General features: G+C 41.3%; 1 protein-coding gene across 3 annotated transcripts in view; it reads left to right on the top strand.

The window, feature by feature from the left end:
* The window catches only part of SYNE2 (spectrin repeat containing nuclear envelope protein 2), a 155,224-nt gene that overhangs the window by 92,597 nt on the left and 35,209 nt on the right, over positions 1–27,418 (top strand). For all 3 annotated transcript variants that reach the window (XM_057383782.1, XM_057383781.1, XM_057383783.1), the window contains exons 76-98: positions 607–726; positions 880–1,080; positions 1,752–1,925; positions 2,496–2,627; positions 4,346–4,542; positions 4,738–4,870; positions 5,232–5,414; positions 5,826–5,972; positions 7,614–7,790; positions 8,974–9,129; positions 10,513–10,662; positions 12,878–13,054; positions 14,383–14,516; positions 14,984–15,188; positions 17,114–17,293; positions 18,589–18,714; positions 19,188–19,342; positions 19,688–19,835; positions 20,922–21,016; positions 22,262–22,496; positions 23,893–24,087; positions 24,819–24,944; positions 26,934–27,089. In XM_057383782.1, coding sequence (XP_057239765.1) covers positions 607–726; positions 880–1,080; positions 1,752–1,925; positions 2,496–2,627; positions 4,346–4,542; positions 4,738–4,870; positions 5,232–5,414; positions 5,826–5,972; positions 7,614–7,790; positions 8,974–9,129; positions 10,513–10,662; positions 12,878–13,054; positions 14,383–14,516; positions 14,984–15,188; positions 17,114–17,293; positions 18,589–18,714; positions 19,188–19,342; positions 19,688–19,835; positions 20,922–21,016; positions 22,262–22,496; positions 23,893–24,087; positions 24,819–24,944; positions 26,934–27,089 — 3,702 coding nt within the window. The remainder of the gene's footprint in view (positions 1–606; positions 727–879; positions 1,081–1,751; positions 1,926–2,495; positions 2,628–4,345; positions 4,543–4,737; positions 4,871–5,231; positions 5,415–5,825; positions 5,973–7,613; positions 7,791–8,973; positions 9,130–10,512; positions 10,663–12,877; positions 13,055–14,382; positions 14,517–14,983; positions 15,189–17,113; positions 17,294–18,588; positions 18,715–19,187; positions 19,343–19,687; positions 19,836–20,921; positions 21,017–22,261; positions 22,497–23,892; positions 24,088–24,818; positions 24,945–26,933; positions 27,090–27,418) is intronic.

Below are 27,418 nucleotides of genomic sequence, written 5' to 3'. Positions count from 1 at the left end.
CATATTGGGATTAGCAGAGAATTAAAAATTAACAGGCTGCTTATCCTCCCCAGAATAGCCATTGGCCATTTGCCCATTTATTGCCAAAGCAAGGAGGGTGTTCTGAAGCTTTTTTGTTRCAAGCTCAGAACTTTGCTTAGAGGCACAATTTCCTGCCACTCTGAGAGTTGTGTTCCCTGCTGAATCCCCTGRCAAGGACTGGGTTTTTTCTGTCAGGTAACCACTCTGGGAAAAGAAACGCCAGAAGTACAAAGCTTCCCTTTCTTCAGAGGGATCCTGTCTCAGTCCTTGAGCATTTCTGATTCATAAGGAAAAACTGTTTTTCTGAGTCCATGTTTCCTTTTGATGGCCCTCTTGAGTTAGTAAAGGGAAAGGCATGTTGAGTGTTGTCCTGAGACACAGGACCTGAATTCCTTTCTTGCCTGTGCTGTTTGAGCACAGTAAGTTATGCCATGAACTTGTTTTGTCCATTTAGTTTGGACATTGGATTTTCTGAAGTGCCAGCACAGGAGAGATCCAGCCACTGGATCCACTGCACTACCAGTGATAATAGAAAGTTTAATGGAGTGGAACTCTTCCTGATGGCTTCTTTTGTTCTTCATTCAGCAAATTGATGCCTGTGCTGTGGAGCTGCAAAACTTTGAAAACCAAGTGGCAAAACTGAGAGGCCATGGGGAAAGATTGCAGTTACCTACCACCTTAATCCAGGAAGCTTATAAATTAGAGGTAAGAGCACAGTACAGTTCCCACTTTGCAAAGTTTGATTCTTCTAAGAAATGCATTCTCAACATCAAAAGGCCAATGGTTATTTTGCATTCCGTGGGTTTGTGGGATTCATTTCTGTCCTTCATGAATTGCTAAACTGTATTTGCGTTGTAGGATGTTCTGGATGACATGTGGGGGATTCTGAAAGCCAAGTATGTGGAGCTGAACTCCCCTTCCATCAGTGAAAGCCAGTATGAGGATTTGCTTCGTGGCTTTGCAGAGCTGGTRGCTATCGGAAGAGAGAAGATGGCACAAGATCCAAAGCAGCTCACAAAAAGCAGAGCAGCTCTGCAGTCTCACCTGGAAAATCACAAGGTATGAGTTGCTCATGTCAGCACAGCAAGGAGCACTGTTTCCTGTGACTGGTTTCTTTCCTGTGTCATGAGGAGAATTCCTGGCTCAGAGCAAAGGGGAGGGACTGGAGTACGTGCAGAAAAAAGTTTTTCAGTAGACCAAAATAGTACCAGTTTTGATGATAAATTGCTACCTCTGCTTACCTCAGAGCACCTTGATGTGTGAGGAAAGCACATCCTTCTTGTAGTTGTCCCAAAGGATTATTGTGTCCTGCCTACTATTTGACTTAGAGCTCCTTGGAGTCACCTGAAACCCAAGTGAAACAAAGAATAATGATTGTGTGGTGATAATTACCTCATGCTGAACTATGGATTTGTTTATAGCTAGCATCCTTTCTTCCATCATATTCCTACATCATCTGTACACTGTCATACAAACTGAAGGTATAAATTTAGATCTTTCTCTTTAAAAACGAGAACAGTGAATGCAGCTCTTCGCTGGTTTCTGACTAAATGTAAAATGATCAGTAACTGCCTGTCTTGRTGTAGTGCAGAATTTGGGTAGAAGTCTGCTGACTACAGCCATAAAAGACTCTGAATCTGGCTTCTCAGTGAGTCTTCTCCCTCTTCCCCTGCTGTGGGGGTGTGATCTCTCTTAAAGAGAAAGCCTTAATTTGATTGTTTTTTTATCAGGACTTTTTCCGTAACCTCAAGACRCGCATGGCTTACATGGAAGCCTTTTCCAAGAGAGTGAGTCCTTCCGTCCTGCAGAAGAGAGAGGAATTCTGGAGAGAGCTGGTGAATGARGTTAAACTGCTGGAGCAGAAGGCCTGCCAGTATGGGATACACTTGGAGAGTCTGTTAAAGGTAATAATGCAAAAAACACCCAAGAGTAAAAGCTGGAGGGAAGGAGAAAAGCTGCATCCAGAGCAGCTCTTGTCCCACCAGTGATTCTTTGGGTAGTTATCTTTTCCTGTTTCCACTGGACAGCAACCATCTATTATTAATTCTACATATGTCAGTAAACCACCTTTATTCTTGAAAATCTCTGAAAGTGGACATTTTCAGCGCAATATACTTTGTAACTTCTTACAATTACTTTTGAGTGCCTGGTGTGACAGAAGAACATTTTAAGGCAGCACCACTTTAAAATAAAACTTAAAAAATTTTAAAAATAACCTTAGAACATCACTAGGGAATAAAAAATTACATGCACCACTTTAAAATAGGAACCTTTAAGATATTGGAGAATGTATCATAATTCATCTGTGGTGAAATCATGTCTCACTTCAATATTTACATATTATTCTTTTATTTTTGCATTATGTTTCATTACAGCAAGAACTGTTTTAACTAAAGAAGGCATTAAGGCCTGAGTCTGATGGATTAAAGTGCAAATGGATGTGTACTGTGTTAACAATTCAATGCATTTTTTAGGATTGGATGGTATTTGATGAGGAATGCCTGGTTTTCAATAAGGAGTTGGAGGCACTTGCCTCTGTGTTGCCTTCTGTCAATTTGGTTGAAGAAACTGAAGAAAGATTAATGGAAAGGATTGCACTTYTAGAGGTATTTATGTGTTTGTCACTGCTTCTCTTTATGGATCAGTAGAACTGGCAAAAACTATTAGTTAGAATAAGAGGAGATGATTTGCAGGGCACTGTTTCTTTTGTCTCCTCAGCTGTGTGTGGATGCAAGCTGAAAACTTAATTTTAGAAGTAGAAGATAGAGCTGCTAATTTCAGCCAGGGKCTACAAGTTCATTTTAGTGGGTGTAATGACTATAACTACTTTATAAATCAGTCTTCAAATGAAAGTATTTGGTATAAGATAGATGGTGTGCAGGCTCCATGGATCCCAAGGACAGCAGAAACCTTGGAGTGAACATGGTGCTTCTTCTCCGTAATTCAGAAATTATTTTCATGCCACRGTGTAAAACTGATGGAAAAAGAATCGGTTTCAATATGCTTTCAAATATCTGAAAATACTAATTATTTGAACCCTTATTGCAACTGTGGTTGCAGCTACATCTCTGATGGCAGAGCTACATCTTCATTTAGAACCTCAGCTCCAGCTGGAAATATTTTATCCACATTTTAAACACATTTAAATATAATATAGCATACATATATTGTATGTTCATATAATATATGAAAGCACCCTTTATGGTTGTTTTATAAAATTAAGAAGAAATAGTATTCATTAACYTTAGTGATGTATTTTCAGTGCTCTGCATTCCTCGCAGGTTTGACCTTTCTCAGTCTTCAGAGAAAGACTGTTAGAAATTTTTGAATTACTGAGTGTTTAATAAAAGCAAATTAGTGAGTGTTTAATAAATAATTAATGAATGTTTAATAAAGGAAAAAAAAGGACTATAGTGATTTAATCTAGTTGACTGCAGTAAGGACACCACTGGACATTCCCAGGAAATTCTGAGCTTCAGTGAAGCCTTGATAATAAATCAATACTAGATATTTACAGTCACAGTGGACCTCTGGTGTTTCTGATACCTGTTGCACTGAGACAGAAGACATTCAAAATTTGCACAGCCATTGAGCGTGAAGTTGTTGGTTTTCCTTGGCTTTTTAAGTTCTTCCCTAGTTCTTCACTCTTAAGTCTTTATTTGTCTTTAAAGTCTTTAGAAACAAAGTTGCAAAGCTTTAGAAGATGGTTGGGGGTGAAAGGGCTTACAATTTAAGGAACAGAGCAGAATAAAATTCTCCAGGGCTTAATTCCTGCGAGAGAAATGAAAGCAAACCAGACCTTTGTTTTTTTCATTAATGACTTCACTGTTCACTCTTTATGGGTCCCTGCCACCATTATTCAATAATTATCCCAGCAGTTTCCTTCAAAACAGTGGTAACTTTTTTTTAAAAAATAGAATGGGACCTGAAGGAAGAACAATAACTTTCATGAGCATGGGAGGACAATAATTTTGTGGTGGGAGCAGTCATATGTTTGGACAGTACAGCCAGATGTGATAGTGTTTGTCCATTGCCTGAGGTCTTCAGGTGTCAGAAAAGCCCATCAAATCATAACACAATCATCCTGATCATGTATAAAACTGTGCTGAGATTTGGCTTGACCTACCCAGAGGAAACAAACAAACAAACCCAGAAAAACCTGTGTCCCTTTTGCATGAATTGCAGATTCCTGTAATTTGGAAAACAAAATGCATTTCAGAGCAAATGCGAGATTAAGAAGTTAGGACAAATGATACGTGTTTTGCTAGCTGTGTTTTCTATCTTTAAAATGTTACTGTTTTGCAAACTTCCCATATTCTGACAGAAAATCAAAAGCAGTGTTGATGAAAAGCATGCCAGGCTGTACCAGATGGTGAAAGAAGGGAAGAAATTGCTGACTGCTGTGAGCTGTCCAGAAATAAGAAACCAAATTGGGAAGCTGGAAGAGCAGTGGTTGTCTTTAACCAAAAAAGTTGGCCAGGAGCTACACAGGCTTCAAACGTTACTGAAACTCCTGATCAGGTGGGTATAACACAAAAAACAATTTGAAGTATCAGCTAGACATTAATTTTTGATTTTTTTATAATTACTGGGTTATGCAACAGCAGAGGTGCTAGAATAGCACGTGCCTTCTCACAGGGAGGACAACATGGAGGTGAAAAAAGTCTCCTGGCCACAGCTACATTTGTGTTTCTGTGTTTTTTTTCCTCCTTGTAGCTACAACAGAGACTCAGAGGAATTAATGAAATGGTTGGATTCTGCTCAGCAGAGAATGAACTTTTGGAAGGAGCAGTCTCTCAACGCATCACAAGATCTTCCCACTATCAGGGACAACATCAGCAGCTTGTCTGTAAGTCATTTCTGCTGCCACGTTTAGATAAGAAGTGAATTCTGATGAAAATCAYCCTTTGGAGCTGGCTGAGATCTGAGGACTGGGGTTGCTCCCTGGAGCTCTGTGTGAAGGGGGGATCAGGACATTCCCAATCCCTGTGAAAGAAAAATGTGGCGTTCAGCATTGTAGCAAGGTGAAAAAAAAAAAAAAAAAGCTTTTCCTGCTGCCAGAATGTGTTGATCTTCGATTTTCTGAACTTTACAATCTTGATAAAACGTATTTGTTGAGGCATTTCATCCTGTGAGTAAAAACATTGTTTGTCTTTATTTAAATAAATACATAAATATTTGCCCTCTTACATTTCTCTGATGTACCTCAGGCGTTTTCTAAGGAAGTTGATGAAAAATCTTCCCTGAAGTCATCGGTGGTGAGCACTGCCAGCCAGCTCTTCCACGTGAAGCAAGCTGATACTGCAGCACTTAGGTCATCCTTGGCAAACTTTGAGCAAAAATGGGGAGAGCTGATTACACAGCTCCCAGCCATCCAAGAAAAGCTTCACCAGGTGAGGAGAAATTCTGCTGCAACCTCTCAGTTCAAGCTAAATAATCATGTTAAAATGCTGCTGCTGGGATTCAGTTGCCTGTTTCTGAATTAGCTGTGCCTTGCTTTCAGAATAACCCCAATACTGAGCTGCAGTTTAAATTTTGCTCTTTTCTTTCTGGACCGTTTTGCATATATTTAATATTTTTACAGTTTTCCATGGAAGTCTGTTATGATTAGAAATAATTTTATTTCAGATTCATGAATTCTAGAAGTGAAGTCATTTGCTCCTCTGGAACACAGGGCTCACTTTCAAGTTCATGGCCCAGTAATGCGATTATAGGGCCTGAGCCYTTCTAAAAATAGAAATGTCATTTTCCCTGGTATTTCTAACAAGCAGAGTGTGGAGGATTTATTAWATGCTTTATCTCAGCTTCAGATGGAGAAGCTTTCATCACGGGAGGCTATTGCTGAACTGATGACCTGGCTGGACCATGTGGAACAACAGCAGGAGTGTGAGGAGCCAATGAATTCACGAGGCAGTGCTGCCCCAGTCAAGAGCCTCCTTCAGAAGTACAAGGTAAATGGGAAACTGTAAGTCCAGGCCTTCTGCAAAGGGTTTGGCTGTAAAAAAGGAATGGAAGCAGGCTATAGGCACTGCCATATTCTTTCTCTTGCTCTCAAGAGGGTTCCTCAATCTGAAACGTATCATTACATCCTCCTTTTTAAAACTTTGTGCTTCCATGACACACAAACCACTGTCTGTTCTGCAATACAGCTACTGCCTGCTGGGCTGTAATCTCCTTTTCTCATGCTGTCCCATCTGTCTCACTTGTTCTCRCTCCCCTGCATTTAGATTATGAAATGTGATGAGCAGGAAAGCTTTGCTTCCTTAGGAAGAGACTCTGTGTTTGTGCTGTGTTCTAGTCTGTCTTTTTAACAGGGGATACCTTGCAATGGAGCTCCATAACCAGAATCCATTTAACCAGAGAACAGGGGGTTTGAATATTGTGTGTTACCAAAAGAAATTACCTGCTAGGGAAGAGGGACAAGATGAACATCCCTGCAGAGAGAGAGAGAGAGAGGCTGCAGCAGACTCTTGGCACTGTTCAGATGTCAGAGCACTGGTGGCAGAGGCTGATTGCTCCAGCCACAGGAAGGATTCAAGCTGTGTGTTTCTARAGATGCCAGGGAGCCCAGCCTCAGGGCATGAATCTCCACGGAGCTGTATTTTGCTCTGCCCCTGCAGAGCTGCCMAGCCCTGCTCGGGGCTCAGACAGGTTGACAGTTCTCTGGCTGCAGCTGCAGCTCGCAGGCATTTCGGTGCTGCACACAAGGGAAGTGCCAATGCAAACATTTCYTTCCCAGTGCCCTGGTATAGCACATATATAACATTTTGGTCTGTATCAATTGCATTTGGCAGCTGGGACAGTAGGTGAGGTGCTTCTTTTTAAGGTTTTGGATATTTAGAGGTGAGTTTGTAGGTGTATGTTTTGCACTTGTCAGCAAGGTGGGGTTGTGTGTGCTGAGAAGAAAGCTGGGATGGGGGTCACAGATTCCCAGAGGGAAGCAGCTATGGCTTCAGTATCTCTGCTGTGGTATTCCTTGGTGATCTTTTATGGGCATTACTAAATAAATAAGGAGCCCTTTCCTACTCTCTTCTCCTGACACCCTCTAAAATAAAGACATTCTCTTATTTTTCACTTTGCATGTAGTTTCTCACTCATCTCTCTGGGCAAGAGATGCTGGTGCTAGAGGACACTTTTTCCACCTAGGTATTCTGGTGTTCTGTTCTGATACCAGRTATTTTGTTAAAAGGAGTAGAAGCTCTTGCTTCATTTGCCTGTGAGTTGCAGGAGTGTGGGACAGCCTTGGTTTCTAATCTAGGCCCATGGCAGTGTGATGGTTTTACCCAATGGATTAAGTACAGGGTCTGGTACCCCTGGGTTTTATTCTCTGCGCCAGCATTAACCTGTTCTTACCTTGAAATACCCCCAAAATTATAGAGATTTTCTGCAGAAGTTTCAGTTGCTGGAAACATGAATACAGAATGGTAAAATTTGAGAAATATTCCTGAAGTCAGGTCTCTTTTAGAAAAATATTTTAGGTCATGGTTTAGACTAAGCCATGAATGTCCCTTAGTCACACCTTGAAGCATCATCAGAACCGATCAAAACTGATTGGTTTACATATTTTTTTCTTTCCYTTTTTTCCCCTGCAGGAATACATGATGGAAATGAACTTTAAGCAATGGATGGTCGATTTTGTTAACCAGTCCCTGCTGCAGATGAGCACCTGTGACGTGGAGAGCAAGCGCTACGAAAGAACAGAGTTTGCTGAGTGCCTGGGCGAGATGAACCTGCGGTGGCACAGGCTGCAGGCATCCCTCAACAGAAAGGTTAAATTAARTTCCCATGGCTTTCTCTCTTACAGCTCTGATCTTGCCTGTGCCACTGCTCTGTGTTAGGGATATATCAAGCTACCAGCAATTTTCCTGTTGTAGCAGTTGGGTTTGTGAAACGCAGTGATTATTAAGTGGTTTTGACGTTTTCAGATGGGGACATAGGAGCCTCCTGGACAAGCAGAGATCAGTTCCAGCCCTGCTCCAGCACTCCTGGGTCACTGGAAATGGGTTACACTGTGTTGGTGTCCCTCTCCTGCAGTAATTAAATGTGCTTTTCCACTGGAGTGCTTTGAAGGTCAGCARCTGACAGGAGAATTCTGCATGTGGACTGGCTCTATCAGCACATAATCTGTTTCTCTGGGGAAAATCTGTTTCAGGCAGTGCCTCWGAATTATTCTATTCTAGTGAGGCTAGGAATAATCCATGCATCCAGAATTAGATGCTGCTGCTTATGTGCCCCAAAGCCCAGAAAAGCTGGTGTGACTCATGATATGGAAAAGACCTGGGGAAGCTTAGAATCCCAAAATGCAGCCATGAGGCTGCTGGAATGAATCCCTCTACCAACACATTCCTCTTTCATCTCTGTCTCTCAGTTTGTACAGCTTTGGGAGAAGCTGCTCTCTTTGAATCCAGATACAAAGACTGCTGACCAGATGGAAAATCCCCAATATTTTTTAGTTCAGAAAGTCTTCCAGAAACATTTTTAAGTGGCAATTTCATTTCCCACACAATTGTAAATTTCCATGATGAAATTTCATTTTTGTTGGGGAAAAAGTTATCTTCTCTAACTATTTTAATGAAATTCATTCTAGGATTTAATGAATCCTCTGGGCTAAGATTGAAGATAGGAGACTTGAGGTCCCTTTCTTATTAGTAGCTTTTTGGTGGGTTTTAGTGAGAATGAGAGTTTCAGATTCCAAATAAAAGTGTCCACATAGTGCAGGTTCCCCAACTTGTCAGGTCTCCCAGCTCCAGAACACACATTGCCTTTTTTCTCCTCAAGGAAAAGGTCAGATCCTACAGTCTGCAAAACTTTTTATGTTTTTCTGTTAAAATATTTTCTCCAAACAGAATTTTCARTGTAGATTTTGTAATCTCACATTTTGTCATGGAAAGGGAAGCCCTGTTTCTGCCCACCTGTAAGTTTAAGTAATTAAAACAGTTCTGTAACTTTCAGATACAAGACCTGGAGCACATTTTGGAGGATATTACTGAGAATGAGAACAAAGCCCAGACTCTCCACAACTGGCTGGAAGCTCAGAGTGATCGACTGAGATCTTTACAAACCCCAGCGAGTCTGATTTCTGCACAGAACACATTAGATGATTGCAAGGTAAAGCATTACAGGAGTGATTATTGCTGTAAAAACCCTATGGCTGAATCCAGACTAAGAAACTGCACAGATTTTAACAGAAAGAAATGAAAAGAAAGTTGATATTTCCCATAAGCATTCTACATTGTGATTTTAATTAAAGCATGTTGCATTCAGGTGAAAAAAAGCCAGAGCTGCTTTTAATGTGAGTGGCTGTTCTGGGTCTTTTTCCACCAATTGAAGATGCATCTGCTGTTGCTTTGCCATATTTGGAGTGTTGTGCAGTGATATTGTTAGGTAGCAATATCATGTTCTGAGATACTTGCCGAAGAAGTAGTTCTCAGTTCAGCACAGCCATGGCAGAAGTTATCAATTCCATTACTTTGAAGAGCTCTGTGATGGTARTGTCATGGAAACTACTCAGTCGCATTTGGAGAAATAGCAACCCTCTCTACTTCTGCCCTAGAGTCTAGTGCAGTCTCTCTGCAGCAGCCTCAAGGATCTGGGTGTCCTTTGTTGTGTTTTTCTAGGCATCAGATCCCTCAAAATTAATACAGGTGGCAGCCAGCTAATAACTGGTTCTTGTTACTCTGACAGTCTGCTGTTTTCATTCAGCACAGTGTTCCCTCTCTATTTTTTAACGTGGAATATTTGTTCTTTCATTGCCATGGTTACATCCCTCTCTTGTAGTAGGCTGCTTTTATTGTCCAGWGTGCTCTGTTACACACTGAGCTACTGATCTCTGAGGTGTGTGGAGGGGTCAGAATGGAAGAAAGAGACAGGGTATCTTTGCTTAAACACTCACTGCTCACAGCAAGGAATARTGTTAGGATGCAGGTGGCTAAAGAGTTTATTAAAAATTAATTTCCTCAACAAAAATGAGATTCAAATTTGAAAATAATTTGGGGACARTCAGTGAGAGGTGAAAAAACGTAATGACTTGAAGTGTATTATGATGGGAAGATGTTCTGGCCCATTGTGGGTATGGAAAGTTCTTCACATTGTGAGGAACTCCCTGCCAMGTTTTCCTCAGCATGTCAAAGCTTTTATAATCTTGCTGGTTGTGTTGGGGTGGAGTGGGAGTTACTTTCCCAGGTATCTCCATTCATTGAAGATTGTTCTCACTTGATTTCACTGGAATTTCTCCCACGGAAGTAAAGGGTCCTCTCTCCCTCTGAGTAAAGGGACAAACTGAAAATAACTTTCTAGAAGTTGTTAGAATGTCAGTGACTCACCCATTGCAAAACCAGTCCCTSTATTACCTTTGCATGACTTAAGAATTACACAGAATTGGTTTTCAAGAAGGAATATTTACCTAARCTCCTCACACAGGCTTTTTTCTATAGTCTCATTAATAARTGATCTTAYTTATCTTCTTCCTTYTTTTCTTTTTTCATKATTTAGGAGCTAGAAAATCAACTYGCAACTAAATCCAAAACTCTCGATGAGCTCAAACAGAATTTGGCTTCAAATGGTAGTGCAGAACAAACCCCAGAAGCTCAGTCTCTCAGGATAGCTGAGCTGTGTGAAATGAAGGACAGCATTGTAAACCAGGTAAAAGCCTTCCTTGTGTTCAGGTTTCCTTCACTACATGTTCTGACCACTAAAGTTATTAATCTTCTTCATAGGATGGCATAAGCTGGTACAAAAAAGATGCAAAGTATTCCTTACTCTTCACCTTCATAAAAATTTCATTTGATGTCTTTACTGTACAGTAAATTAAGGTATTTCCAAAGTTGAGAAAAATTAGTCTGATCTTGAAGCAGTTTGAGTGCAAAGGGAGAAAGGGACAGACCCCCATCTGCAGTTTARGAAAATAAAGCAAYASCACTGCTCTTTTTCTGACAAGATGWAAATGGAAACTTTAAACTCTCTTAMCTGATCTGMTTCTCTTTCRTACCCTGCTCTTCCTCCCYTGWRGTGCAGCTGGTGGAAGCTGCCCACTCTGGCCCTGTTCTCACTGCAGCTTTTCCACCTCCCAGTTACTCTTTCATCCACACACCGGGGTGGCTTTTGCCATCTTCAAATCCTGTGTAGTTTCCAATTGCTTCAAGGCGAGTCTGGCAGATTGGTTTCCCATGTAAAGTGACTCCCCAGCAGTTTRTATTTATAGTTAYATTATCTTTATACTTGGAGCTGATCTTTCTTTTTTATGTGGATGGAATTGATAGGTGCAGGAGAGATAATAATGATTATGTTTATAGATTTAAATTTGTGATAATAAATAGCCATATACTGTAGAGAATTATGCATGGTGGAGTGATTATGTTTATAGATAGAATTACTTCACACTTTTTATTATAAATTCCTTGCCTTTATTCCTCAGAACTTTGTGAAACCTGAGCCCTTTTGCTTGAACTCTTCCACAGGAGGTGTTGATTCAGAGAAATTTATAGGACTGACAGCTTGGTGCTTTTTTATTTTTACAGTCACCATGGGTCATGTTAATTTTAGGAATTTTATGACTTAACTGCTGAAGATGCAAACTGCAGGATGTTCTTAGAGCTGAGCTGTCTGTGTGTGCTCTGAAAGAGCGAGTGCAGGTTCCTTCCCACGGGTGACTGCTCACATCAGAGCCAGGCAGAGATTCCTAATACAGGGCTAAGGAGATGTAATTCCTTGATTAAATTGTCCGTAGGTTGAGCTCAAGACTGTGAGTCTGTGGCCCAGAGACATTTACTGGGAATGATGTCTTTCCATCTTCCTTGTGTGGGCAGTAATTAGCYACAGGCTACAAAAAGCAATTAGAGATTCCTCCCACCTTATGGCATGATTCAAAAGAGAATAGGGATGATTAATCCACCAGCCTGTGTGTGCCTGAAACTGGGATACCGGGATAAAATGATCTATGCAGTCTATTTAGGGTGAACTAYGGTGTGGGAATTTTGTCATCTTCCATTGTGTGGCTGCACAGTCAGAACTGAAATCTGGCTTCTGGCTTTTGTCAGGTCTCATGGAGACCTGCTTGTTGGCCTGCCTGGTTTTCATGCTTTTCTCCAAGCATGACWGAAAATAGTTATTGAGCTGCATGAATGTTTTGTCTAAACCAGGACATGCCTTATGTGCTTCCCTGATACAGAAGGATAAAAATGACTGAAGGAGTTTTTGTGTTTACAGCGTTTAGGAGTCTGTGGCAAATGGAAGCCATGCCTGCCCCATAAAGATTAGACAACTCTATATAATGAAAGAAACAGAAAATAAAGGGGATATCCATCATTTAATTTTGTATGAGAATCCTGAAGTTGCTAGCCTGGGATCCAGGTGGGCCTGCATTATTAGAGCACAATGGCATAAGAGGGATGACAGCTCTCCAGAGTATTGCAGTAGTGCCCTCTTCCATCCAAACCAATTTCTGTTCAAATTGTCCTTGAAAGCAAACTTGATCTCTGGATCAAACTATCTGCTTCCTAAGAAGATGAAGGCTCTCAGCTTCCTCCTACTTCAGGTTGATTTTGGCAGGAAGGAATAAGTAGTTCATTATTTCAGTATTTCCTGGGGTGTTCTGTAATTGTGTCTGATAGAATAGTGCTACCTTGAACTCCAGTGAAATTTTAATTTCCAGCAAATTCTTATACTTCACTCCAAATGTGGTTTACTGCTTTGTTTGAAGCCTGCACAATTCCTTACAGAGTAGGAAAACACTCCAAGTTGATAAATTCTTGTYGATTGTCATGGATTGAGTGTTGAATTTAGATTTTTAAGTCAATTTAAAGGTGATTTATGTGTCAGGATGACACAAGAAATACTTACAAAAATTGTTTGTCTGCAGGTTGCACAGCTAAAGGCCTCAATGGAGTCAATACTGGAGCAGTGGAGAGCATATGATGAAATTTATGCAGAGGTCAGCTTGATGACAACAAGATACTTGTACTGCATAGACCAGTGCAAACCTTCTGGGGAAGAAGCTTCATTGGAAGCTTTGAAAAAACAGGTCAAAACTCTCCAGGTAGAGTTGTCTTATTTCTGTACTTCCTTCTGTGCCTTTAGGCAGACAAACTCCACTGAAAAAAAAGACAGAAAAAATTATCTGAGCAACTTTTTCTTTATTATAATGACACTGAAGTTAGTGGAATATTACTTTGTAGGTAAAAAAAAAAAAAAAAAAAAAAAAAAAAAAAAAAAAAAAAAAAGAAAAAATTATCAGAGCAACTTTTACTTGATTAGAATGACACGGAAGGGAGTGGAAGAATACGTGGGAGGTAAAAAAAAAAAAAAAAAAAAAAAAAAAAAAAAGAGGCACTAAGTACTTTTAGCCTTCTTACTGTATGTAGAGCATAAGTTCAGCTTGGGTGCAGTTTAGGTACCAAGGGTCAAGAAAAAAGCACACGAAATCCTCATGGTCCCTTGCACTTGTATCAATGCTGAGCCTGGCATTTCTGCTCCAGCACCAGGCCAACTGTTCTGTCATCCTCCAGAGAGCTGGAATTTCCTACACAGYCTTTGATTGAGTCAGAATGCCAGGCACAAATGCTCTGGATCATCCTGCTGCTCTGCTTGGCTGCTGTAGAGTCCAAGTGGAGCATCTGGAGCAGGCAGAAAGGCTGGTCCCAGCTCTGAACATTTCACAGCTCTGGCTAAAATCCCCTTACCTGACTTTAAAGAGTGTTGAAAGGCTGTGCAAACATTCCATGTTTCCCTATAAATAAGGCCTGATTTGAGGGTTTTTTTTTGCTTGTATCAGAAGCAGTGAAGGATTGACTGAGGCTGTGAATGCTGGGAATGGGACTTTTGGCAGTAAACCCTGCACCASTGCTTTCCACCCTCACCTGGGCTCATGTGAGGAACATGTGAAAGGAAATGGGCACCTTCTTACCTCCTTCCTTCARTCACCCTGTTTGCTTTTAACCTGGAGCAGTTCACAGATATCCTGTAATTGCCTGTATCAGGAGGGGGAACATGCAGCTGAGGACAGGAGGTGTCAACCCAACTTCACTGCCAGTAGAAACAGTGGCTTAAAATAAAAGCATTTTTGGTTTCTAGCAAATTCGTTTATTCAGTTCAAGTCTGTGGGTTTGCTTAATGAGCTTTCTCTTTAACAGCCAATAAATTATCTCAGTTTAAAATAGATCTCCTGAATGATTTTTTTTAAAACTTGGACCATTTCACCTCTCTTGGCTTCCTAATTTTTAGGAACAGGTGTTACATTTTCTGCAAACGTTTTAATCTGTTCTGCAAAAATATGGCATTATTGCTGCCCTATCCCTACCAGCCTATAGGGGAAATTACACTTAGGTCGTTTATCCCCACAATTAATTGCAATAATTCATTTTGCAGGCTCTTCAAGATGAATCAGAGAAYAGTGAAGAAAGCTGGGCCAAGCTCCAGGCTGCTGCCAGTAACCTGAAGAAGAACTGCTCCCCCTTCTTTGCAGAGATTATTGACCAAAAGTGCTCGGAGGCACACAGTAGGTAAGGCTGCAAAATTAGACCCCAGTTATTAGTGTTTAAAAAAAAAAGTTGTTGAAGCAGGATGCAAACATCTGTCAGTTTTAACTATATTTTTAAATCTATAGTTATGCAGTTCACCTGTCTAAAGGTACCTGTGAGGAGTAGAATCATAGAATCATGGTTTGGGTTGGGAGGGATGATCTGATTCCACCCCCYTGCCATGGGCAGGGATATTTTCTACCACACCAGGATGCTCCAAGCCCCACCCATCCTGGAACACTTCCAGGGATGAGAAGTTGTACCTTTTACCTTTCATGTGATACCTTTCATGTGATGGGTCCCACAGCAGCGCAGTCCCTGTACTGCAGCAGCAGCCTTTCAGGAACATGGGTGTGGATGCAAATCAACTCCCACAGGAATCCTATGCAAATCATACTCTGGAGGAGAACCTGCTAGGAAAATGCTCCTAATCTGTTGGTATTTGGCAGGTGGAACTCGGTGAACGAAGCCATCGCAGATGAGCTGAGGGCAGCACAGGCAGCCCTGCAGCTCTGGGAGCCCTTTGATGCTTTGTGCTCTGAGACWGCAGCCAAGTTACAGCAGTACAGCGAGCAGAGCACTCAGCTCTTGGACACTCACGKGCCTGAGGAGAGCACGATAGAAACCCTGGAGCAGAGGATACAGGACATGAAGGTACAGGAATGAGTCTCTGCTGCCCAGTGCAAACCAAGAWTTATTTTTAAAAAACAAGTCAAAAGAACACCAGTGTTCCAGTCAGTGGAACAGATAAAATCTGTGGGTTTCATCCATGAACAGGCGCCTTTGTATTTCCTTTAAACACTTGGACCAGGTCCTGAGGCCAAGCCAGAGTTAGTGTATGATGAGAAAAAGGCTGAAGGGACTCATATTCCATCTCTGCCCCTTTCTGCTCTACACAAAATATCAGGCCTGTGTTGGACAAAATCATTGAAAGAAAAAATTATTTATTTTATGGGCCAGCACTTAGGAGGAGGGATTATATCTACTGGAGCAATAGTTGGGGGGGAAAAAGCAGTTTTCCAAAACATAGGACCATCCTGAGGTCTTCCACAGCCTTCAAATTGTTTTTAATTGGATTTGGGACTSTGTTTTGGTCTGCTCTGGTGAGTCCACAGATTCCTGAGCTCATTAGATTATTCTAAATGCTTTTGGCTTTAGGCAAATGAGCTCTCACGCTGAGACCACATGGTACATTGGACTCTCTCAGGCAGCCAAACTGTCCTTAGGTTCTGACATTTTTTGTTTCTTCAGACTACAATAAAGAAATATAATAATCCTTATGTCGGGACAGACCAATGACTCATCATGGTTTATTAATTTCCAACCATGAATTGGAAGAAGGCCTACAGTGTTCCATTTTGCATATGGCCCAATAAGAAACTTTACATTACAGAAAAGGGAACTCATGTATATCTTTCTTTGTCAGAAAAAACTGACAGCAGCAAAGTCTAGACCAAAGCATTTTTGCTTTCTTCTGATCTTCTAATGGCTGTGACAGAAATTCACTGAGATGTCAGCAAAAAGGAATTGCGTTTTCTGGAAATTTTTGCTAAAACTGTTAAACCTACTAGGCAAGACATGGGCATCTGAATGCCATTAGCACTGTGAATCCTGTTATGGTGTGTGTGGGTAGAACACATGGAATTTATTGTGTTTTTTTCCAAAGTGGTGAGTTAGAAGAATGGGGATCAGTGAAATGGCATATGAGTTAAGTGTATTTGAATATACGTGTACATTACAAAATTGCATCTTAATCCCTCTAATATTTCCCTCTGTATATATTAGGAAAGATTATGGCTTATGGATTTTTGTCACCATAAGAAATAAAAATAATGTTCTATATAGAGAATAAGAAATCAAAATGGGTTCTTTATTAAACAGCTGGAGTGGTATTTTATAATATGAACCTTTCAAACAAAGGGGTCAAGAAGGAAGAGCTGTTTTGCTTTTTAGGCCACCTATGTGCTGTTTGCTGTTGATCAGAAGACTTTGCTTATTATTCTCAGAAGACACAATACCCAATACAGTGGCAACTTTCAGGCGGTTTCATGGCTAAAAGTAAATTTCAGTTGTCCTATAAAAAAAAATCAAATACATTGAATGAGTCTAAAATTACTCCCTTAATTCTTGTACTGCTTTAGAGCATAATTTTATAGTTCTCAGTCATTAAGGGCTCCAAAGTAGCAGTATGTTTGTAACTAAATAGCATTTCTCATGTGCAGCATGGGCCAGCTCCTCCATCTGCTAGTGTACACACATTTTGTAGAGAGGGATATTCTGATTTCCCTCCCTGATTTCCTCTGGAGCAGYAACATCCCACTGCCTGGAGTCWCTGGTGTTCCATTGAACTTTGAACYGTGCCTTTGCCASTGCTGCACTCAATGGATGCAATTCCCATTATCCTCCAAGTAAAAGACTGAAGCTTTCACCACAGCTGAATTTGGCTCCCAGATGGGATCAACAAAAAGCGTTTAGTTACAGCAACAAAAGATAGTAAATGAAAGTGGCACATGAATGATGATCTGATTCATTTACTGAATTTATTTACTTTTTTTTCCCTTTTCCCCTTCTCTCATCAGAATTTACAGCATGGCCTTCAAAACATAACAGGATGCCGAACCCAGATTTATCTGCAGGCTGACAGGATAAAACAGCAGGCTGGGGCAGCTGCTGAACCCATTCTGATGGAGAAGCTGCAGCCATTCCAGAGAGCAACCTATTTGGAAAAGATGTTGCAGAGGAAGTTGGATGAACTTCAGGTTTGGGGTTTTTTTTTAATATTACATTAGCTGTCAGAGTGGGTTAACTTCTTCATTAGAGCCCTGTGTAAGCCACATTCTTTATTAGAGTACTGCAGTTCTTGAAGTGAAATTTCAATAAAATAAAACTCAACAGGATGATCAACTATATAAAGAAACAATTCGTGAAGCCAGAGGGACAGATGGCAGAAGGATTTCACCCTTAACTGCTTGTGTTGCTCTAACAGCCTTTGTAAGCGGGCCTGTTGTCTTCAGGACCCTCAGATGATTAAAGATTAGGAAATGTATTTTTATTTTTYGAACATTGAAGTAAATTGCAAACTTTCTCAGCTCTGCCTCGGGAAAAACATAAGGGTTTTACTTTGCCTTKATAAGAGTTCACGTAATGAATTTGATGTAATTCTGAGGACCAGATTCACATTCCTGTTCAGGCAAAGTGGGGAGAGATCTGGACCCAGGAGCTCTCCATATAGGAGTGGAGGATTGACTTCTCCTCTACACAGGTATTCCTGTGCTGGACATTTACTGATGCAGAATTAGTCTMTTCCTATGGAAAAAAAAGTTTGATTCAATGAATTGTTCTGTTCTAAAGTAAACTCAAATTCGAGAAATTTGAAGCCATCTCTGTTTATGACACCACCTACCAGCACAGTTAGTGGCTGGAAGCCAGAAATCTTTGTGAAGATAACAGGTTTCTCAAATTCCCTGTGAACAACTCACTGCATGAAAAAATGTGTTTCTGGGCAGTCATTTTCTCTGGTGTAACTCTGTAGTATTGCCACAGCAATCTCTCTCCACACACAGTTTTTGCCATTCATCCCTTGTAAAACTGTTGTTGTGTAAGTGTTCTCAGAGATGTGAGGTTTAATTCTGGAAAGAGAAAACGTTCCCAGTGCTGTTCTGTTGAGGAAGAGTTGAACTCCAGTCCTAGTGATTTCTTCACAGCTGAAGAAGCTCATTTTCACAAGTTTTTTCCCCTTTGATGAGCTCAATTTTGACTTTCCAAATTCACAATAAATAGCACAAARCTATGAAAGCTATCACAGAAGCCCCTATTCCTTTCAGACAGTTGTCTCAGGGTTTTGCAATTCTGTTTCTTGCTCTCTGCTTTGGGTTAAATTTTCCCATTCTCCAGTTAAAAAAATCAAAAAAAGTTCAGTAGAGAGCTATAAATCCATTAGAATTCAGGTTTAGCATCTGTTTGTTTTCCTGATAATACTCCCTATTGCTCCTTTTTGTACACTGAGTAAGTGAATTAAATAGTAATTAATGTGAATTTKCAATATTCACYCCAGTTCAATCTTTTACAACTGGASGATTTCAACAACTGCCTTGAAACRCTGGAGGGCCGTGTCAAGAATTGCACAGACACCTTTGATAGCCTCTGCCTGGAGGAAGGAGACAACTCAGAATTGCTCATGGTATGTTTGCATTCCCAAATACAAAAAGATACTGCTCAGCCCTTGTCCAATTCRAGGTGTTCTTTGTGTCCCAAGTGTGTCAGTGACAGCACTTCCATCAGAGTAACCATAATTCATCCAAAACACAAAAAGCAATGATTTAAGTTTAGAAACTCTAGATCTGCATTACAGGCCAAACACGTGGAAGTGAGGAAAACTTTACATTTGGGGCTGATAGGAGATCTTTATCCCAGCTTTGCTCTGGAGCTACCCTGTTTCCCTCAATGTAGGGAACTCAACAGGTCTTTATTATTTATTCAGTATTGTTGGAAAAATGAGCCCTGTGTAAAAGAATTATGACCTTTCTTTCCTACATTCTTTGATATTAACACAGAAATTCTGGGTGTTTTCAATTTTTGGAGAATTAGCTTCTGTACTTCTTTGACATGAAAGAAAGACAGTATTTTTTTGCAATATTTTTTTTTAACTTTCAGAATCAGACCCTGGAGCTTGCTGCACTTTCTCCAAGCATAGAGAGTTTGAATGAAGCAAGCATTAAGCTGCCACTCAGTGACTTCACTCTGAAGAAAATGCAGAGCCTGACTCGGCAGTGGAGTCAGAAAACAGCAGCTGCTCTGGAATGTTGCAGGTCTGAAATGCAAACAAAAAAAAAATCACTGCTAACAATTTCCTTCTCTGTGAGAAAAATGAAGTTAAACCATGTGAAGTCTTGCCATTTGTTCTCAGCTTTCTCAGGGGTTTTCCAGGTGGAATTCTGCCCTTTTAGTTTATTTGGTTTTTTTTTATTTGTGGCTATTTGTATTCCAAGTCACTTGAAGCAAAAACCTGGATATTCATAGGGAAAAAAGCAGCAAAGTACCAAGTAAAACCTCTACTGTGTTAATGTTATTAACCACCACATTAGACCATCTGTAAACATACCCAGAAAAACATTCACCAACACGAGTTTCTGGTTTTTCATTGTGTTTTACAGTATGCTCGAGGGAACTGAAAAYGATGAGAAGAAATTCTTTCAGAAATGTGAAAAGTGGATGAAATTCCTAGAAAAAATGAAAGAAGCCTTAAAAACAGATATTCCAGGACGGTTTGAAGAGCTGCAAGAGCAGCAGAGAGTATATGAGGTAAAGCTAACTCTAAAAATGGAAGCAGCATCTTGAATGATGAAGCCAGGGGGAAATGTTGTCATTTTGAAGTTAGATCTGGGCAGAGTTTTACAGAGCATTTCACTCTTGAAATGCCTATTAACAGAAAAACTCTGAAACATGAAAATCSTTTTCCAAAATGGACAGATCTCTTCTTGCAGGGATCAGACCTTTTTAGGAGTGCATCTTCAAGTGTTGTGTCCTGGAAGTCCTAAATTCCTCCAGCCCTGAGGTGAACAACTCTGCCTGTCCCAGAGCACTGGAGCCASTGAGAATTAACTTGCTGGAGTAGATAGTCTGCTGGAGACCTGGCATTAATCTTACCAGTTTCTGGAAAAAATGCATTTAAAATAAAGTGCATTTCAGGTTTCACCAGTTATTAGATTTTGGTGGAAATCTGTCTTCACTGGCATTTTCCCAAACACTTGCTGTTGGTTGTGGAGAGAGTGCTTCACACTGTATCCATTCAGAGGAGCATGCTAGCAATGGAAAATAACCAAAATACAGAAAAGAAAAATTATTTGGTAAATGCTAAACATCATGAGCCCTTATGGTGATCCTTGTTCAGTGAACCTCAGCTTCACACTTCCCATAGAACTGTGGCTAATTCCACAGGGTRTTGAGTCTCTGCATCTTAGTGATGTTCATTAGGGTCCAGAGAATGTTWTTTTYTTTTTTCTTAGACCTCTCCAAATCAATTCATTCATTGTAATGAAATAATTTGTAGAATGAACTTCTGCTCTTTKTGGTAAAGAGCAAATTCACCCTTAGATGTGGCCTTTTTATACTTTTTCTATAGACTTCCCTCTAAATTGCATTCCTTACTAATGAGAACAACAAACTTTAAGATTTACAGCTTGTTGTGGGTTATATCATATATGTACAAATCCCTCCTGGTATCCAAAAGTGTGGACTCTTAGCGTGCATTTGACACTAGCAATTGAAAATAATAGTTTTCAGCATTTACGATTAAATAAATGCTGTCACTCTAGAGGAACAGAAGCATCTTTCATAGCAAAGGTGGTTCAGCGAATAGTTAAAACTTGTTCTTGTTGGTATTTTCAGATGCTGCAGACTGAGATTTCCATAAATCAGCAGACATTTAATTCTATCATAGAAAAAGTTCTACTCTCCTTGGAGTCTGGAGAAGCAGAGAAAAGGTATTTTATTTGGTTTTCTCCTTAAGATCTTGGTAATTCAGTGAATATGCTGTCTTCCTTGGAATTAGTATTGAATCTTTGTTCTTAYGAGGACATAAACCCAAATTTTTGGCTGGGTTCTTGACTACCTGTCACATTTTGCAAAATGAGGATGTGCAGTGAGAGAGAAACACAGGTGCCCTGACCAGTTTGCATTTGAGGTAGTATACTGGCTGGGCTGAGAACAAAAATAGTTGTTCCTAAGCAGGAATCTTTTGTTGTGTGTCTGTGGTTGAGAAGCTGCCTTCCCACAGAGCATAATGAGGATGCTGCRTATGAAGGATCCTTTTTCTCTTCCTACACCTCTCTACTCCTCCAGGTGCAGAGGTGTGGACTATCCACACTGCCCCTGGCACTCATAGCAGGGCATTGAGTCATTGGACATGAAACCCAAAACAGACAGTACCTAAACCTGTTTTTTATCAGCAYGATCTTACACTTTTCTCTTAATCAATGTAGCATGAGAAACAGCAGGTAATGTTTGTGAGCAGAGAGAGGTTCAGCTGCCTCAGGTGTTTGGGGTGAACACATTCCCSTCCCTGCCAGAGCCTGCTGCTTCCAGAGACTTGGCAGGACAGTGTCTGTGCTCCCCTCAGACACTCCAGTCCGAAATCCATAGCTTGGCTTTAAGTTGCCAGGTAAGGAGGGTTAAATGAAGCTGAGCTGCTGGATTTTTGTGTTGGAGCTACCCACACAAAGGCAGGGGTTTGTGTAAAAGCTGGTCAGGGACCATGGCCCCTGCAGAATTGATAGATTGGGGTTGCCTTAATTAACCAGCCAGATCTKCTGGATCATCTGACCATGTTGCAGAAGGGGCCAAAATAACTGTTTAAATGGGTTCAATAACGCCACAATTTTCCATTGTGCGGATCAATTTTGCAGCATTATCAGCGACCTCGTCTCACTTGTGTTGCCCTTTTTGTTCTTTAGAGAAGTGTCCAGTGCACATTGTGCCTGATTGCTGTACCACAACAGCAAGACTGACTTGCCTTACCCTTCCCTTTCCTGTATCATGTAAAAGGTTGTTTGGATTGCTTAAAAAGTGGAAAACAGAGAGCAGGGCTGAGCTGAGGGCTGCAAAGAGCTTTCTTGCGTTATTGGKTATTATAATTGGAAAACAACTTGGCAAATTAAGATCCATCACAATTATTGTAATATGCAGCCTTGAGATCAAAATTAATTAACAGTCAGCACTGTAATTTGCAGGACAGAGTTCATTTCCAAGCTCACACTGGTGAAAGAGCAGTGGCAGAATGTGATCCGGATGGTTCAGCAGAGGAAGAAGGATATCGATGGACTCGTGAGCCAGTGGCAGCTCTTCAGGAGTTCCCTGCAGAGTCTCAACAGATTCCTTGATGACACARACAGCTTCCTYGCAGCTGTGAAGAGCCAGGATTGTTACAGCCTTTACCAGCTTAGAAATGTAATTCACGATTTCAAGGTACTGTGTTTATTTCTCATAAATCTAAAATATGTAGGGTTTTTTTTCCCCTCAGACTAAAACAACTTCTGTCCAGTAAGGTAAAAAAACTTTAAATCACACACTTTCTTAGGGAAAAAATGATTGCTGGCACTTTTTTCTTAGCTGGGCACAGATGACAAAACAGTGACATTGAGAAAGGATCGTTATACTCAGAAACTTCTTGATCAGCATTGCCATTTAGCAGCCTTGCATGCTTTAAAAATGTTACTGAAATGAAAATAGAAATTCAGAGTGCCAGAAGATGAGACAGATACGCTGGTCAGCAGGTAACCTTTAGGTCTCTGTTCATCTTACTGACATGACTGCTGAATTCAGGACTTTTAGTTTGCCTGAAGGAAAGTYACTTGTGTGGCAAGACAGGCCATATAGATCCTGAGTGTGCAGGAATGAGCAGAAGATGCCATAAACTAAGGATATAGCACTTGCAAGGGTGTCTGATCACTCCAGGATAAACAAACCTGGTCAGCAGCTCTTCAGAACAGTGAGTTCTGCATTTTACATGCAGTGCAAAAAAATTTTTCCTTTTTAAAATTTTGGATATTTTGGTTTTCCTTTCAACTATGCATCTCTTTGTTTTATAGGAAAGTAGAAACAAGCAGTGCACTTGACATTTGCTTAAGGCAGTATAAAAACTTCAAAATCATATTAATGAATGCTATTTGCACAGGCCAAGAGTTAATATTGTGTACCCACACACCTAGTGTTGATGGATTAATACATTACCTGTATTCTATTTGGKGCTTGCCCGGCTTACTTCATTGTTATTTCTACCTGCTGTGTAAAAATKATTTTCAGGAGCTTTTACAACTTARTGCTCATACTTAGTGAGAAAAGCCAGAAAGTCTTCTCCTTCCTACTCCAAATTGCCCTTTTTCTCCTGCTGCTCTTCTACAGAAAGTCTGTCTCCTTGTGTTAGAGATCAGTTTGTTATGGGCAAATTATTATTGATTGCTTGCTTCACTTGGAGTGTGTCATGATTAACAGAGCTGTTACCTCTGAAAAAATTCATCTTAAGTTGTTGGGCTAGAAGTGCTCACAGAACTTAGATTGTGTTTTTTGTTCTGAGTAACTCATACAACTGAATTTCCATCTTTTTGTGACTGTTGCACTTTCACGCTGTAGATTCAGTCTGGGAAAAGGTATTGTAGAGTTTTATAAATCAAAATATCAGAGAAAATACRATGTTTTTGAAATTAAAGAAGCAGATAGGAGAAGATCTATTGATTACTCTTTCATGAATACGATCAAAGTAGCACCTTGTGAGTCATCTTCCCAGGTGAAGTGCTGGGAAAGCAATTCTGTAGCTTTCTAAGAGCAGCTTAGAAAGAAAGTTAATTCTCTTTTTCTTTTCAAGAGTAAGGCGGTGATCCTTCAGAGATGGCAAGCCATGTACACCTTGGTCATCGATGTTGGGGAGAAGCTGCGCTCTGTCTCTGATCCTGAGACCAGCTCTGCTCTACAGGAGGAGCTCAGCCAGTTACAGCAGCGCTGGGGKAAAACCCAGGCCCTGCTGGAGAAGAAGAAGATGCAGTTCAGTGGCACCCTGCAGGTCGGTGATGCCTTCCCCACCTGCTGCTCTGGCATTGGGTCTCAAGAGCTTCCCTGTTCCAGCATCTCCAGGGCTGAGCTGCTGCTCCCTGCAGGAGCATTCTGAGGGAATGCCTGTCCATGTAATATCAGGGCTTGTGGGAAGCTGGAACTGAATTTCAAGAATTGAACCCCAATTCTCCAAAGGAAATTGAGTTGGCTTCCACTTGTTGGAACAATGGGTGTTCCTGCTCTGGTTATTCTCATGCTCCCCATGGCCTGGAGCTCACTCCTGCTTTGGGCTGTGAAGCTAAAATTGAGCTTAGAGTTAACATGGCTTGTTTATCCTCATTTTTTTAATGTCTGAACAGAAGGGCCAGTCATATTCATTCTTTTAAAACAATAAATTTGCTTTTATGGCTAGATTGCACATTAAGTATGCTTTAACAYTGAATACTGTCATTGATATAACCCCCAGTCCAAAAACCATGCTTAAAGCCTCTTAGGCTGAACAAAACAAAATGAGCAGAAATGCTCTCGAAGTCAAGTCTTAAATAGGAGAGCCTTGCAGTTCTGTAAAGCCAAGCACCAAATCCTTTTGGGTGGTGCTCTGTATCAAGAAAGAAAACCCAGAAARCCAGAGCACATGATTGATTATTTCAGTGGGTTGAAGATGCTATTTTGTAATATATCCATGCAGTTCAATATGTCATGGTAAAATATCCTCCCCTTTTATACTGCCTCCTTGAGCAGACTTGTGACCGCTTTGAAAAGCAAACCAAGGAACTGGAAAGCAGACTCCGAGAGCTAAAGGAGAAACCAAAGGATCCACTCCCTGTTGAACACGAAGAGCTCCACAAAGCCAAGGAACAYATTAAGGTATGAACAGCCATATTGTATTTAAATAGGCATTATCTTTGCACAACTTCTCATCCCTGTAAAATGAGTTTTCACTCTTACCTGCTCTTCAGTGATGCTGAATTCCTCTCCTTTGCACCATCCTGATTGCCGCCAGTCTCCAAAGTYCAGCCGACCAAAAAGATTATGAGTAGTAGTATTTTTTTCCCTGCTTCTGCTCCCTTTACAGTCTGAATTTATAAGATAAGTAATTTCTCAAACAAAAGGGAAAAAGCTCTCTTTTCTCAGCTCAATTGGCTGCTATCCCTATGACTGAATCTCCCTTTTTGTTTTCCAATCCATTCTGCACATGGAACTCCCCAGGCAAGAGACCTTGTAATTCTGCAAAGCACCATACAYACCTGCAGGATCTGGGAATAATTAAAGAGAAGGAAAATTAAGAGTGAGGGAGTGGCAAAAGCCCTTGCAGCCTATAGCTCACCATGAAAATTAAATGGCAAGAAAAGCATTTCCAARGGATAGGAGACATTTTGTCTGGAGTGGTCAGTCTTTCATCATCCTTTTATGAAGTGAATTGTTGACCTATGTAGTGGGAACAAATAAGCTTATTAGCGAGCCAAGGCTTTGAACTCATTATCAGCTGTCTGAAATCTTCTTTGTGAGTGCTGGCTGCTTTTCCCACGGCAGCAGCCTTGCTGTAGCCCTGAATTATCTGTGAGACGGGAGCACACAGCTCCTGCCTCTTATCCCAACAAGAGAAATTCAGCTGCAGAGGCATCAGGGTCAGACAGTTCCAGTGCAGGTGCTGCTAACAGGTGTCACAGTATAATAAGGGACCAAAATGGCATGGGGGAGAAGGGACTACCTTTCCTCTYCCTGCTTTTCATGTTTATGTGGAATAAAGCTATTTTCCTCTCAATTTTGGAAGAAGGCTAGCAAGCAGAGAGTCCTATGGGGAGAAGGCTAGCAAAGTCCCATGAAATTCCATAGTTAACTCCATTAATGCAGGGATTTGCCCCTTGTTAGGAGATATAACTGCATGTATCCACATCTGTAGGAGTATTGTGAGCCCTGATAAATTTTAGTCTCAGGTTTGTGTGGGTTTTTTCCTTTAGTGTTGAAGCTGAGTCTAAGACCTGGGAAAATCTTCACAAGGCTTGGACCAAGCACACTTCTGATACAAACACTCACAATTTTTTCCCCTTTAAAATTAGACAAATTGGATTCTCTGTAAGAGTTGGTTTTTTGGTTTTTTTTTTGGTGGGTTTTTTTTTGTTTTTTTTTTTTGTTAGATGAGCCAGTGACCCTTCCTAGCAGTCTTTTTGCAAAATGGGACCTAGAGTGTAGAGTGTCATGTTCCCCATCTGCACACAGGTGTCTCTGCCTTTTAGGAGATAATTTTAACAGTGTTAAGGAAAACGTGTAACTTATAATAAAGGAGCAAAGTAGAAAACAGAGCCTGTTTTCTGTGAACAAGCAGTTTCAAGCCACATTCCTGACAAATGTGAGGAAGCGCCCATGAAATCATTTCTTAGAGAAGGGAACTGGTTCTTTTCTTCTTTAGAAAACWGGAGCAAAAGCAGGTGGAAAGCAACTGGTCCAAAATAATTAAAACAGATAAAAGGAAACCCTGGAAGAAGCGGGCATGTTCCAGGCTGGGTGTGAGACGCCAAGTGCTGCCCTGGAGCATGGGGAGCTGCCGGGGCCAGGCTGCATTCAGGTGCTTTGGGATGCACCAGTGGTACTCCAGTGGGTTCTGGTGGGGTTCTAGTGGGGTCTAGTGGATTCCAGTGGGGTCCAGTGGYTTCTAGTGGGGTTCCAGTGCGGTTCCTGTGGGGTTCCAGCGATCTCCCGGGAACCGTGTCCAGCTCAGCCCCACCGGAGAGCGCAGCACAGGCTGCTGCACATTCCCCGCTCTCCTCCCCCCCAGGGCAGGCAGGGATTAGCGAGCAGGTTTGGAAAGCCGAGGAGCTTAGTGCCAAGGCTTGTGCCGGGTGCGTTTCCGTGCAGGAGCTGGAGCAGTCGCTGGCAGACTGGGCCCACGAAATGAAGGAGCTGCAGGCCATGAAGGCGGAGCTGGCGCACCTCATCCTCACCGAGGACATGATGGTGCTCAAGGAGCAAGTGGAACATTTGCACCGGCAGTGGGAAGAGCTCTGCTTGCGGGTGAGTGTTCTCCTCGTGTGGGGTTGTGTATCTATCCATGGGGTCTGGCGGGTCACAATGGGGCTGTCCTGGGCCTGGCGGGTCTGATCGGGGCTGTCCTGTGCCTTCCTCTCCCCGGCCATTCTGCGCCGCAATGGGGCTGCTCCTGGCAAAGCTGGCCGGGATGGAGCTCGCCCTTTGTGTCCAGSACAGGCTGCCGAGGGTTTTGTTGCAAACGCTTTGTGAGAAGAGAGGGTGGAACAGCACAGAGCCCAGATGCAGCTGTTTGCTGGAATAGGTGCCTTTGTTCCGGGCTGCCAACGGCAGGGAGGGAGGCCTGGGGGGAGGGA

Source organism: Malurus melanocephalus, unplaced genomic scaffold (genome assembly GCF_030028575.1).
Source record: "Malurus melanocephalus ecotype Western Australia unplaced genomic scaffold, MMel_1.1 scaffold_659, whole genome shotgun sequence".
Taxonomy (NCBI): Eukaryota; Metazoa; Chordata; class Aves; order Passeriformes; family Maluridae; genus Malurus; species Malurus melanocephalus.
This window is presented reverse-complemented; position numbering and strand designations above follow the sequence as displayed.